General features: G+C 37.3%; 1 protein-coding gene across 1 annotated transcript in view; it reads left to right on the plus strand.

The window, feature by feature from the left end:
• Positions 1-14,878, plus strand: part of lig1 (ligase I, DNA, ATP-dependent) — a 67,661-nt gene that overhangs the window by 4,849 nt on the left and 47,934 nt on the right. The window contains exons 5-7 of the mRNA XM_055025284.1: positions 2,554-2,679; positions 7,934-8,311; positions 8,471-8,579. Coding sequence (XP_054881259.1) covers positions 2,554-2,679; positions 7,934-8,311; positions 8,471-8,579 — 613 coding nt within the window. The remainder of the gene's footprint in view (positions 1-2,553; positions 2,680-7,933; positions 8,312-8,470; positions 8,580-14,878) is intronic.

Genomic DNA, 14,878 nt, shown 5'->3' on the forward strand with positions numbered 1-14,878 from the left:
TGTTCGTAGTAAAAAAAAGTGACAGATTCTCATCAATTGCAAGTCTGTTATTGTACAAACCATCTTCCTTTGGTTACCTGTTCTTTCATTCAGAATGCTGCAGCTACTTGTTCGTGTTGTAAGACGTGAGTTTGTTGGTCTGAGCTCAGATTAGGAATCACAGCTTTAGGCGACCGTTTCCCCCAGTAAACTCCTCTGTGCGCTAACTTCCTGCTCGGTCATTGTTAGCAGCCAGCCGCACTTAGCAGCTCTCTCTCTTTTAATGGTAATTTCGCATGCAGTTTATGGAGTCGGAGCACAAACAGCCTGTATTGATTTTCTCAGACAATTCTGCAATAACTGACAGCTGGGCAACATATTAGCCTCCACTTAAACCTCCTGCTGACTCAAATGGGTTTTTTTTATCAGTGTAAGTGGACTAGTTTGAGAAACTCTTCTGTAGAAATGTAGTTTGACCAGAACCAGTGTGTATCCAAATGACTTACAGTGTCAGTTTATCATCACTTTAACATTGACCAAATAAAAAGACACAAACACAAGCTTTTTCTCACAATCTGAAGTTAAATGAGACCAAACTTTTCTTGTTTTATCTTTGTTAGAATTAACAAAAGCATTTCTCTTTGCAAAATACTAGAACAATTTTTTTTTGTTACTTCCTTCAAATTTAGTTGTTTAAATAAATTTGTTCTGTGTCAGTGACAACTGTCTTTTAAATTGTATGATTTGGATCAGACTGACAGACAATGGAAAGGTTTCCCACAAACTTTGGTCCAGGTGTATCTTTTATTGGTTTTGCTCAAACAATATTCAGGAATTGGAATGGTCTAGTCAAAGTTCAGCTTAGAATCTAAGGCTGGAAAGACTTGCTGTGGTGAAAAGTAGTGGTTCTGTACAATAGAATTTAAAATGACACTTTCTCTATTTGTATAAAATGTTAGAAATTGTCCTTCTACCTCTCTTTTCTGCATTGTTTTGGTCTAACACATGAAATCCTCACACAGTGATGTTTATGGTTGGAAGGTGACAACATATGAAAATGTCTATTGCTGCAGATAAGGATTATTTTATTGGATACAAAATTGGCGCATTCTGCAGACTTTTCATTGAACCACTTCAACTTATTTCATACATAATTAAAAATACATTTCATCCATTTTAAAAGCAAAATGTATATATTTTTGTACAGTTTTGGCTCAATTATTAGTTTGAGGGTGTTTCAGAGTCTGTTTACTCAAGTTAACAATGAATTTGTAGTTGATGATTATTTCAATAATATATTAATTACAATTAATCTAATTAATCATTCCAGCCCTCGTTGTAACCTGATTGACTTCCTAATTAAAAGTTTGTTGAGCACAAACAGCTGACCAGGCTGCGGACCGTTTGGGTTTCATTTCTGTGTCGTCTCCCTGGACCGACTCTCCCATTGACAACCTTTAGACTCGATCGTGTTCCTCCGTCTCTCATTAATCCAATCTGCTGAATCACAAGCACGTCCCCCCCGTACTAGAGCTTTTATCATTTATTTCTGCATGTATTTGCATTATGATAATAACGTTATTACTGATGCGTTGTTCTTGCAATGTTTGTTTTCTGCTGACTGGAGCGAACCAGCAGAGTGTTGCTGTCCTGGTATTGTTGCTGATGCTTTTCCATTGATTCAATCCATTCCTTTTTTTGAAGTTTTCATGTGTGGATTATTGTCCTGCAGTTTCAGTTAGCATTTGATCGCCTCGACATTTAACAGCAGAGGTTTGTTTGTGTCTGCTTCATTACTGGCAATAAATATAAATTAGAAAGGTGAGTGCTTTAATAAGGATTCCTTTGCTTGCATTTTTTTTTGTCTTCCACTCCTGCAAGGTAAGCTCATTGGGTGAAAATGAAAGCTACTCAGACCTAAAGACTTTTCTAACACTCCAGCTTTGTTTTCATTAAGAAAAGAAACGCTTCTTTTGCTTTTCCTTTCGCCAAAATAAAATCACCTCATTCTCCTTTCATCATCTCGTTCCCTTTGTGTTGGATGGCTGCACCGTTAGGTAACAGGCGTGCCTGCTACCATCACTGCCGGAGAAGCGATCGCATTAAAGCAACACACTAATTCGACCTGAAATTGCATTCTTAATGTCCCGGGTTAATGCTTTCATTATGATATCTGGAAGAAAAACAACAACAGCAGTGCTACCTTCGTGAGAATCTTAACAAGAAGCAAAACAGAGGCAGATGTGGAACGGAAACCAGAATTGCCCCCAAGCACTGCTGTTGCATACAATTATAGAGGAAATTACACTGGAACTGCAAGCTGCTTGGCTGCATAATATCTTTCTGGATGAAATTAGTGTTTTCATTACCAAAGTACGTATCTGTGACACTCTCTCTTCTCTTTTTTTTGTTGGCCTACATCTGCAGTAAGAGAGTAGAGTCATCCTGTTTTTCATCTCCACATTTCTCTCTGTTTAATCATGGCATAATTTCATCTGGGACCCCCTTCACTTCATTATTTTTTGCTTTTTTTTTGTCTCTCACTTCATTTAATTCCTCTCCTTCTGTGTGCAGCGAGGAAGATGTTCCCCAAGAGGAAGCTGGATGAGAGCGAGAGTCGGAAAGGGGAGTCCGAGGTCACGGAGGAGCAGGGTCAGCAAAACAAACGACCCCGCGTGGAGAGTGGTGTCAGCAGTACAGGTACGCTTTCTTCCTCTGCAGCGAGCCTGATAACAGGGGTCACATCCTGTGCAGGTCTGCAAGGCCCAGGTGAGCAGAGAAAGTAGAGGGAAAAATAAAGCAACACATTGAGTAGTTTATTAGAAACCTCTGAACACAATCAATTCTTCATTTTCTTTAGGGTAGCGTTTTCTGTGATGGACCAAGAAACAGTAGTGTATTTTTCTTCAAAAAAATAAAAATAGAAGGAAAGTGAATGTGGGGTTAAAATTTTGTTTATTTTTCTATATATATAAATCTGAACTTTGACTAGGACATGTTAAATCTTAGTCTAAATAATTCTATTGAACTGTTTGTCCAAGTTCTCCATTATCTTTTGCCTCACCTTCCCAATTGAAAAACTGTTGAGAATCTGATAATATTTGACTTCTCATATGTACAAGACTTTGTGTGAGTTTCTGGCATCAGCATTCTGCATACAATCAACAGATTTTCCAAACAGATCAATGAACTGAGCTGCTTAAATTGTAGGTTTTGCACCTCATTTTATTGGATTAAAAATTGTCCAAGATCAGTTTCCTAACTCAATTTGTAATGTTTAATCAGGGCTGTTCAGTCAGAGTCTCAAAAAAGTGAACAAAAAACAAAAGATTCACTGAATGCTCATTTCTAGACTAAACATCCCAAATCTTTTTTAACTAAACATTGATTACTTTTCAGCTCCGTCTTATTTCTTTTCAAAAAAGTATACAACTTCAAGAGTTTTTGTTCAAAGTTTGCGACAATTTTGCTTAAACCCATTTCTGGTCTCTTTTTGACGACTACAGTCACTTTTTTATTCTACTGCCATTTTTCTTTGCACTGCCACAAACCTTTCCATCTCTCCTCCTCCACCAGTGTTGACTGGTGTTCCTGAGGAGGCTTCTTATTCTAATGTGTTGAACAGACAGACTGCTAATTAGTTTGTGCATTGCTGCCTCTTAGTGACTGGAGGCTTGTTTATCATTCAAGCATGAATCAACACTTTTAATACAAAAAAAAACCACCCCACAAAGTGCTGGTTTTTATCTTAACTTGTCTTTCAAACACATTTTTTTTCTGTCCCTGCTGAAGAAAAGCATCCCCAGAGCATGATGCTGCCACCACTATGTTTGAAAGTTACTGCTGGAATCCCTGGTTTCCATGATGCTGTTTGTTCCCCCAAATTCTCTGAAGTTTTATTTCTTTCCACTTCATGGAAAGTATGCACTACTTTCTGTTGATGTGTTACATAATCCCTTTGTTAAAACAAGCAGAAAATAATAAACACTTTCTGGTTGTGATGTGACAGAATATGGTTTAATGGTTAGGAATACCGTTTGCAAGGCGTGGTGTCTTAAAATTCAAACCCCAAGAAAAAACATGCCACAATTTTTGCATGAAATGTGATACTGCTGATGTTTCTTTTATCTAACACTTACAAGCTTCTCCAACCATCCATAAGAAATTAATTGGATTCACTAATTGACTAGGCGATCAAAAGGAAAATTGTAGTTATGAGAATTTATCAGATGGTAATCATAAAAAAAAAAACACTTTTTTTTTCTCTGAGATGTATGACAGAGGAACTATTTTAAAGCCACATTAATCTCCTGCTTCTCTATTTTTTCTTTGCTGAATGAAGAATTGGGAGAAAACAAGAGTATTAATGACTCGCAAATGATCCTTAGCTTCTTCCCTGACACAACTGCTCCTTTAATCCACAATAAAACCACATAATACAGAAACATAGGAGGCAAGATGGCAAATAATGTGCAAATGAAAACTAAAACATTACAAGTAATTGGTTTTTCCTTCAAAGGATTATTTAATCTTTTAGTTTGCTGGTTTTTATTTGGGGCAGTCCCTCTCACTACGGCCCATAAAGGATCAGGGGAATCTTTCTCAGGCCAGTTTTTGTTGTTGCATTTAGACCATGGAGGAATGATGACAACCAGGCAGTTGTTAAGATGATTCCTCATGTTTTAAATCCATTTTTTATAGATTTAACGCCGAGAGACGAAGAAGACTGTTGGTTTTATTTTCTTATTTTGCAATGTAAATAAACAAAGCTGAATTGAAGCTTTGTGGATTTATTTCTAAAAGCTAACAGTTTTTTTATGCCATTTTACCATGTGTCTTATAAATTAAATATTTTTCTCCATGTCAGAGTTTGAACTCTTAAGAGATCAAATTATCGTAAATAAGGAGAAAATACATCCTTACTTGTACTTTTCTTTCTGAAATGGTCATCAATGTAGAAAAGGCAGAAAAATGAAAACCTTACCACATGAAGAAAATTCTAGTTGGATTCTTTTTGATCTCCAAATCCTTTTCCAGACCTCATATGATTGCCTCTCTGTGTTTTATGACCTAATTGTGCAGCTGCTGCTGTAGAGGCTACCATGGATTAGTATGAGTGTAATGATACTTAAAACTCCAAAGACGTGGCAAGACTTTATATTGAGTTCACAAGAATGGGACGCAATGAGATTTTGACATTATTTAAAGATATCAAAAGTTAAATCAGACTTATCTTTTCTTATTTTAGGTCAGATATAATGATCAGAATTATTTCTATTTACTAAATGCCAGAAAACAAGAAACATTTTTAAGGATCTTTCTCTTTGTAACTTTCTTTCTATGTTGTGTTTTAGCATTTAAGTTGAGCTGGAATCTTGTTAACCTTTGCAAGATTTTGTCAGGATTGCTTCAGTGAACTGTATGTTTATTATTTGTATGGCTCAAGGACTTACTGATCTTTGGAACTGAGATAAATGCTGTCTTGTATTTCATATGGTAAAGTTTTTAAAGTTGAGGGATTTTTAATAAATTAGTGTTTTTGTATCAGTTCTTTTTTGTCATGTTCTTCATTTAGTTGTATTTTATCAGGCAGTTGTAAATGTGACTTAAATCTGAGTGACCTATTTTAACTTGAACAGCTTAAAAAAGCACATTGTACAGCAGACATTGTATTTAATTTCTGAAAATACTAAAGTGATTGTTAAAAAATATTCCCCGATTCCGTCGAGACCTTCTAAACGTTCGCAGTCAGCCTGCAGAAAGTCTTTCCGACATGCAGGGGTGACTTCAAAAGGTTAATTTTTAAATTAGAGGTTAAATACTGTTTTTTTTTATAACTATACTGTGATTGACTGAAACAGGGAATTTCCATCACAGACCTTTAAAAACACAATGCATGTTTTTAATTTTAGCACAGAGAAGGGAAACCTAAATGCTTGTTGTTTAGTCAGAATGGCTGCACTGCATCAAACCCCTTTTTTAATTGCATCAGCATGAATGATTTGTTAAAAAGCAGCAATCATTTGCTTCTCTAAGTGAGAATTTGAGAACAGGGTTGTAATCCAACTTGTAAATCAAACAATTCTGCTGCAGAGTTTCATACATATACCTTTAACCTCCTTGATGAGCTGGTGAAGTGTTTTTTTGTTCTTCTGACCGTCGGTGAAGAGAAAAGTTTGACAACTACTTTATCCCCAACTGCTGCTTTCACATTGTCTAATTTGCTGGTTTGTCTAATTTGACAACTCATCTCATTAAGACCAAAGCAATACTACTGCTGGATGATAGACATTTCTCATATTTTTGCTCTTTAAGATTATTAGTTTTCAAAATAAAAAGTAGTCTTTAACTAATGGTTTCATTTATTGGATGAAAAAGCTACCAACATCAATCTGACCTTGTGTAGAAAAAAGTAATAACTGTCTTGTTAAGGTATGATTTAAGTGTGATTAAACACTTTTTCCTTTTCTTTTTGAAAGCTGAGTTTTATTTCAATCAGGCCTGATTGCTGCCAGACCTGAAATCACTTAAATAACAATATATGTCTAACAGGATGAAGTGAAGAGATATTAAAAGGAAACGTATCATGACTATAAGACAATGAAGGAGAAATCAGAAACACATGAACTGACATCAGTTGATTTAGGAATTTTAAGGTCACTAAAATGAATCAAAACAGCCAATCGAAGTTTCATCAGGCACCTTTCCGTCACTGACGGAACTATGAAAACCGTTTTTGGTTTGTAAATAATTCTCCAATAGGATATCCAGCAATCAGTTTGATGTTAAGATAAAGTCCACCTATGAGATGCTGCAAAATGGAAATCCAAAGCATAATCTCAAGTCCTCTGACTGAGGTTTTGGGGGTGTCCTAGTAAAAGTTTGTGCTTAACATCATGTTAAATATCATCCAATGTGGCTGAACTGAAACAATTCAACAAATGTCAAAATGCGTCCTTTGCGATGTTGAAGACACATTGCAAGTAACTGAAAGGGTGGCTCAATCAGTTATTGCTCTTGGTGGCAGTACCTGCTTAACATGAAGCAACCTTTTCAGTTAATTACTACAATCGAAATAATCTTTTTTGTCCCTCAGGAAATTCAGGTGCACCAAAGCAGCAAAGTGACAGTTAAGTTGAAGCATGTAGATTCACATAAATATAGAAATACAAGAACAAAAAGTAAAGGTAGCATACTCTGATTCAAAGAAAAGCACAACTAAGTCAAATAATTTATGAAATGTGTAAGATGGGTATTTCTGCACAAAGACCAGACTATTTGCAAAGAAGTGAACATTTGTAAACTTTGAGTTCGTGGGAGCAGTGATGGTTACAAAAGTTTTACAGAAGCTGGGAGGAAGGATGCTTCGTGCACCAAAGATGCAGCAGTTTCAGTCAGCTCTCCAGTTCTGCAACAATTTCATGCATGAAATCGGAAACATTGTCTGACAGTAGTGTTAGTTCATTTGAAAAGTGTTTATTATCTTTTGTAATTTTATGTTCCAAAACATGCAAAAATTGTAAAAATTTCTAAGGCCACATATGTGTTTTCACAGCATTTATCGGTTGTGTTTCCCAGCTTTTCTGACAACCCTTTGGAAAATATTTTTAATAAATTTGAGATGGTAGAGCTAAATTCAGCAGTTGTCTTTATTTAATGTGTAGCTCAGAAAATTAAAGTTTTATGCCCACGTTCTCAACCAGCCGATATCATGACCCCGTACGTCTGCTGGGAGTCGGTGCTACAAGTTTGTCAATAGCAATTTCCCCTCCTACCTGAGTGTCTCGAGTGAAAAGAAAAGCTCGGAAATATCACCTCCAGCGTTTATTGAAGAAGAAAGTATCTTCAAACATGGCCTCGCTTAAAAAAAAAAAAAAAAATGGCTGCCCTCAGTAAACCTGCTGGCATTTATCTCTTCAATGACTTCACTCCCTTTCTGTCTTCCCCTGTGTAGGGAACACAGATGAACCCATGGAGGAGGGAGCAAAGGAAGAAAAGGTTGAAAAGCCAGTGGCTGAGGCTAACAGCCCAGACGAGGAGGTGGGGAACGAGAAAACAGAAGGAGAGAAGGCCAAGAAGGAGGAGGAGCAGGTAGAAGAAAAGATCTCTGATGAGAAAGAAAAGAAAGCTGAGGGGGCGGAAAAGAAAAATGAAGCAAAGCAGAAGACAGATGATGAGAACGGGCCCTCTGTCGCCAAAGACAAGGTGGTTGAAAAGGACACGAAAGACACAGGGAGCCCAAAAAGTCAAATGGAAGAAAAAAAGCAGAAAGAGACGAAGGAGCAGAAAGATAAGGAGCCGGCCAAGAAAACCCCAATCAGCAGTTTCTTTGGTGAGGAGGAATTTGCATTGCTCTGTGCTTGCATTAAAAATGTCTCTCCCCACCCCCCAAAAAAGTGCTGTGCTTTTATCTGTGTGAGAAGACGGCACATTTCTGCCTGTCATCAAACCTTTGCTCACCTTTTTCTGTTTCCCTTTCTGCCTTTATTAGCTCCCAGAAAAGCAGCAGTTAAGACAGAGAAATCAGAGAAGAACGAAGGAGAGACAAAGATGAGTGCTGAGAGGAAACGCTCAGAGGAGGAACAGAAAGACGCAAAAGGGTGAGAGAAGTTGTGGCTGGAAGTTGCATCCAGCTCAGGTTTGTTTGGTCGACTGCTATGCTGCAGAATCTGCAAATAAGCTACGTGGAGTAGACAATTTGTACACATTAGGTTTCTATTGATTGAACTTCTGTTTCCATTAGATGCATAAAATTCACAGTTCAGCTAAAATCAGGACAATTTGAAGTTCCTGTATAACAACAGAGTTGTTATATTTATTCAATTTTATTTTTGTGATCTTCATCTTACTGAAGGAGGCTTTAGTCAATAATAAATTTTAGGTAAACAGTAATTCCAGTGTAATGCACAATGCAGTCTGACCATGTGATGAAAGCGGTTCCCACACCTGGAAGAGTCTGGCTTTCAGGATTTTTCAGAAATGGAAACGGGGGACCAGTTTCTCTTCTACTGTGAAGTGACACCAAATGAATACACTCCATAAATGCCTTCCTGAGTACAAACAAGATTACTGTACAGTAAATATCAGAGAACATAAGGAATATGCAGCTCTGGAGAAAATGAAGAGACCACTGCAAAATGATCAGTTCATGATTTAGCTTTTTATATGTATATGTTTGAGTAAAATGAACATTGTTCTTTTATTCTTTGAACTACTAATAAGATTTCTCTAAAATTCTAAGGAAAGTCTTTTTTTGCAGAAAATGATAAATGGTCAAAATAATGCCAATAATGCAGAGCTTTCAGACCTCAAATAATGCAAAGGAAATATGAAGTTCATATTAATTTAGAAACAACAGTACTAATGTTTCAACTCAGGAAGAGTTCAGAAATCAATATTTAGTGGAATAACCATGAGGTTTTCAATGATGTTCAGTGCAGTGGGCTCTTCATTTTTTCCAGAGCTGTACATAAACACGAGGCAAGTTTGGATTAAAAACCTAAAGAATATTCCTTATACAATTTAAGAAAAGACCCAGATAACTTGACATTTACTAAGACTAATTAAAGGTCATTTAAAGTGTCTAAACTCTGCAGTTTAAACAGATTCTCCTGCTTTAACATTCAAGTAGCTGTCATGCCAGATGCGCCTGTAATCTACCTGTTAAGAGATTCAGGAGGAACTGAAAGTCTCGTTAATGTCAGCTTCATAGTTTTACACATAGCTAATTAGGATCAGCCGGTTCATAATAATCCACAGATAAAAAAAACACAACTTCATGTGTGAAGTGTGAAATGCTTCAGCGAAGCAGGTGAAGAAGAGACTTCATTACTTTCAGATTTGATTACCTGTACAGCTAATGATCATTATCATTAACCTGACAGCGCTGTAGCTCAACTAAGAGCCTGATTTCTGCATGTTTTAACATAATTACTGACCGGTGCTGGAGTTCATTATTAAAAACGAAGCAATAATTTAATATCCTTGGATATCAGCCACCAATGAAGCTTTCATCTCTTCTGAAGTGTTGTCAAACTATCACTTTAATCAGTAACTCCTTAGATTGTGACCCACGTGTTCATTTAACAGAACTGCTGAAGAAAATCCAGCTTTCCAAAATGGTGCCCCTATACTGACATGAAAGTAATATACATGCATTAAATTTGAATGAGTGTGTCATAAATGATTTAATTTAAATTTGTTTTCCTGTCTTATTTGGCCATTTATAGTTAATTGATGCATAAAATAAGCTAAAATGTCACCAAATCGCACTATTTAATCCCAATTTTTTTATTACTTAAATTGATAGTATCCTTGCAATCTCTCATGAACTTACTTTTTATTTTTATGGTCAGTTGTCATAATGTTACATTAAACACCTTTTGCTCCAGAGATTAGCCAGAGAAAGAAAATCAGAATCTGATAAAAAAAAATTTAACTGGCATGGCAGACCTTACAGGAATATTGGAAATTGTTTTCTCGTGGTAAAAGCGTCTCCAGGGAGAACTTTTTTGTGAAGGAACAACATGCTAATTAGGAAACACCTCATAAAAAGGATGTGAGTCTGATTTGGTCCACTGGTTTATTAGGAACTTGATAACATGTCCAATTTATACTAGAAGAAATCCAGGTTTCCCACCAGGATTTTCTGGCATTAGCTAAAAGTTTCTCTTTTTAGAGTTTGTCTCTGTAATTTGCGGCATCTAAAGTAACACAACAACATAAACCTTATAAGAAACAACGCGTCTTAGCATGCAAACGAATTATACAAATTATGTCCAATTATCTAACCTTTTTTACTTGAAACATGTTTACTATCACAAAATGTGTTTCAAATTTTTTACTTTAATTTGAACTACTGTGAAAAACTGAGACAAAAAATCATAAAATTGAATCTTCAGGTGCTTTAAATGCTAGGAAAAGTCCTACTGTGATGTTTTGACTACTTATTGAAAGCCCTACTAAGCTAAAAGCTAATATAAAACTCATAAAATTCGTCCTGTGTATATAGCTCTCCAAGTCGTATATCTGTTCAATTTTCCCTGACATGGAGACTAACCCTGTGCAAAACAGATATTCTTCCTTTTTCTTAAATTAGGACAAAAAAAAATCAATTTGGAAGTAAATCAATATTGGTGTTTAGGAGTCTCTGTGTGGCATTGCTCTTAATGGTAACATCTATGTATTTGCCTTCAGGGAAACTCTGGGCATGAAGCGATTACTTGTGCCATCAGGCACATTTAATTACTGCACACAAGTAATTAAACAACAAACAAACTGTTAGAAATTGTAGATACCTGCATAATGCAGCTAAAGGTGGCTGCAGCTGCTCTAAGAGAAATGTCATGGGGATAAACTAATCTACAGAAAACAAAATGAAGGCTTTTTATATCCTTTCTGTGATGTTTCAGCCAGAAGGTGCTGTAATGCTGTTATTATTTTAACCTTTCCATGTAAAGTGAACCAGACGAAGCAGCAACAGCGTATAATTGCTTTGTCGGTTCGAGGTCATGGTTTCTATTCCAGCCACAAACTATTTTTAGTTTTGGAAGGGAGCAAAGGCATTTCATCTGCATAACTATTTATTTTTCATTGCTGCGCTGTGTGCAACAGTGAAGGAGTGATGGGGGGAAATGCATGCAAAATAAATTTCACAGCTGTAGTTTCCATTTCATCATGAATTCATGCCATACTGTGTGAAAATAACTTTTTAAGGCAGTTCAAAGAGTATGTTTTGCAATTAATTAAAGATTTAAAATCTGTGCATTTGCTTTTGTTTTATTTAAAATGAAAAAAAGTCGTATTCTAGAAATATTTGACACCCTCCAAAACTCTCTCCATCTTAAAGTCGTCAGACTTTAAGTTTTTATTTATTTTTATTTTATGTTATTTTTTTAAGTAGAACAAGAAGTCACTACTTACAGCATTTATTACATCTTTCCAATGATTTTAAGTCAGATTTATTTAAATTTTCTCAATCCAAATTAAAACAATAATTATAGATTAAAGCTGCAAGCAGCCTCGAACGGCCCTCGCAGCCAAGCGCCGCTCCGGCCTATTGCCACCGCGGGGTACTAGCAACCGCCGCCTCACGCCAGCCACCACAGAAGCTCTCACGCAGTTTTCAGCGCCTCCGCCCGAACCCCGGAAGCTGTTGCTCAGTTTCCATCAACGCTGCGCACGTGCTAAGACAGAAGTTGTTGCTCAGTTTCCGCGCCCGTCCACCAGCGGTACGCATCTATGCGTTCGGCGGCTATCCTTCACGATGCAAAAAATGTGGTATAGATTCATTGGTTTAGCGAGGAAATATAGCTGGCGGATTAATGTAGAGGCGCAGTGGAGCCAAAATACATTTCAATGCTGTTTTACTCTTTAGAGGTCAACAAAGGTCATACGTATCCAATTTGGCGCCAGTCCGATGATCCACGTGTCATTTAGAGCCGATCATATGCACATGGCGAAGAACTGCATTTCGTCATTTCTACACCCCAATGCGGTTCGGTCAGCAGCCAGCATTCATAGAGTTCATCATGTTATCGTTTTTAGTCAGTATTCACATGATGAAACCCACATAAATTATAGAATAACAGTAAAACATACAGCAGAAAAAACATGTGACTGCCTCTTAAAAGTGGGCGGGGCTACAGTGAGGTCATCAAGTGACCATGGAAATGTGTTCAGGGCTGTTCTCTAGAAAGACAGAGGAAGTGTGATGCAGCTGTGATCTTGCATTTGGAAGTCATTTAATGTTGATCTTTCATGGTAAATAGTGAAAGTTTTACACTAAGCCACGCCCACATGCTTGATGTTAACTACAACTGAGATGTAAATGCAGTGCAACTTTGACGTTATCGTGAAATGAGTCAGGAAAATGGTGAAGGTTAAGATGTATCAGTTTAATAAACTGCACTGTTCAGTAATAACCAAGGGCAATGCACATTAAGAGAGCACAGTTAACTTTCAGCACATTAGAACAATAGCACAGGCTCAATCCCACCCATTAATTAGGTATTAATCACAGGAAGTGCTGCAACTAAATATTACAACCCCATTGGATCGGTAAAAAGATACTTAGCATTTTTTCAGAGCTCTTTCAAACGACATTTTAAACATCTTCTATACATAATAACAAACAACTTTCAATGTATGAAACTGGATGTATCAAACACACTATTCAGTTTATTGAATTAGTAAAGCGCTTCGTTAGCATTAAAACGTTGCAGGCCTCAGGCATTGGGTTAGCATCCTCCTCAGAATAACTGTTCCAAACATGACGGCTTCCAGAACCAGCAGGAAGGAATAAATACTCACCGCACCGCGAGTTACGACTGTTTTAAACGAACAGCAATGGGCTCTTTGCACCTGCCGCGCTGACGTCACAACTGTATACCCGAATGCGGCTCTTTATTCCACTTTCAGAAACTATGACTGCTATAAAGACAAAGTCGTACTTAAGACACAAATAAAACAATACTATGTACTTTGGTTTAGGTTTTCATGGATTTCCAAGCCATCATCAATTAATACAGCTTGTAAATATTCGTTGCTACAAGTTAAAGCTACCACTTGAAGCTAACGCCGTACACACCGCTCTAAACACCGTCTTAATGAGCCATTCACAACAAGCATGCAAAAGTAATAAAATGAAATAACACAGAAACCTTAAGCAGCACGGCCATATTTTTCTAAAAGTAATATCTCTGAATCTGAACAGTCAGCTGAACTAGAACTCCGATACCAGAGTAAGCTCTGTGCTCGTTTTTCTTCGTCATACTTCAAGCAAAAACTCTGAACTGTAATCTGCCCCCCCACCCCCTCCCGCTGCTTTATTGTCGTTAATAAACACACGTAATATGCTTGAAAATAAGGCACAAACAGTGTCCGGTAGAATGGCTGAGAAATCTTTAGATAATTAAATAGCAGATTTTTACTAGAAAGCTAGCAGGCTTGTGCTAGCAGTTTAAAGAAAATAAAACTCACCTTCATATCTGTGAATGTATAACGAGGCGAACATCTTAAAACCTTTCTTTGCCTTACTTGTTGGGGTTTCGGATCGATATACATTATTATTTGTTACCTTGGAAAAACATTTCAGCCGTGTTTCCCGAACGTGTAAGCTGAGGTGCAAAGAGCCCATTAAACTTCTCCAACTCCGGTCCAACAGAGCCTTCTTGCTCCAAAGCGTGGTTCGTATTTGCAACTCCAAAATCCAAGAAAAATGTTGAGCGTAGTCCAGTTCTGTGGCTCCAAAAAGCAAGCAAAATGTTCAGGAAAACTTCGCAGCTCCAGCTGTCGCCGGCTGACTGTTATTACGTAGCGTCGATCTGTTTTCTCATTGATGGAGTACCACTGCCTCCTGCTGTCGCAATACTGGTATTGCACTAGCAGTACCAGTATATCGCCACAAGGTGCCAGTGGTACTCCATCAACACTGACCCCAGTGTGTTCTTACTTCGCTGTGTCATAAGTTTTGCTGAATGACTTTGTTTGTATTATTTCTAGCAAAAATGAATGAATGTTTGTACTTTAACCCACAAAATAAACTTATATATATAAAAAGTTATAATAATGTATATTTAAATAATTAATAACAACATAACCTATGGGCTGCTGTTTTCTAGGGGGCGCTATAGAGAAATTAGGCCACGCCCTACAAATATTGTGATGGATTCCAGTCAGGGGAGTTGATGGGAGCCCGAAAATGTGGTATTAAAAACGTTTGGGATGGCGATGGCGTTACAGGTCACTTCGCCACGCCGCCATGCCCACCTGCTCCATGGAAGCTGGTCGGGGTTGGAATCCTCAATACACCAACATGTCTTCTGTGTCTTGGCACAGTTTCATGTTGATGAGGTCAAAGGGGTCAGATAGCGACCATTGACAGTAAAACATGACACTT

The sequence above is a fragment of the Poeciliopsis prolifica genome, unplaced genomic scaffold (assembly GCF_027474105.1).
Source record: "Poeciliopsis prolifica strain line A6 unplaced genomic scaffold, Auburn_PproV2 SCAFFOLD141, whole genome shotgun sequence".
Lineage (NCBI taxonomy): Eukaryota > Metazoa > Chordata > Actinopteri > Cyprinodontiformes > Poeciliidae > Poeciliopsis > Poeciliopsis prolifica.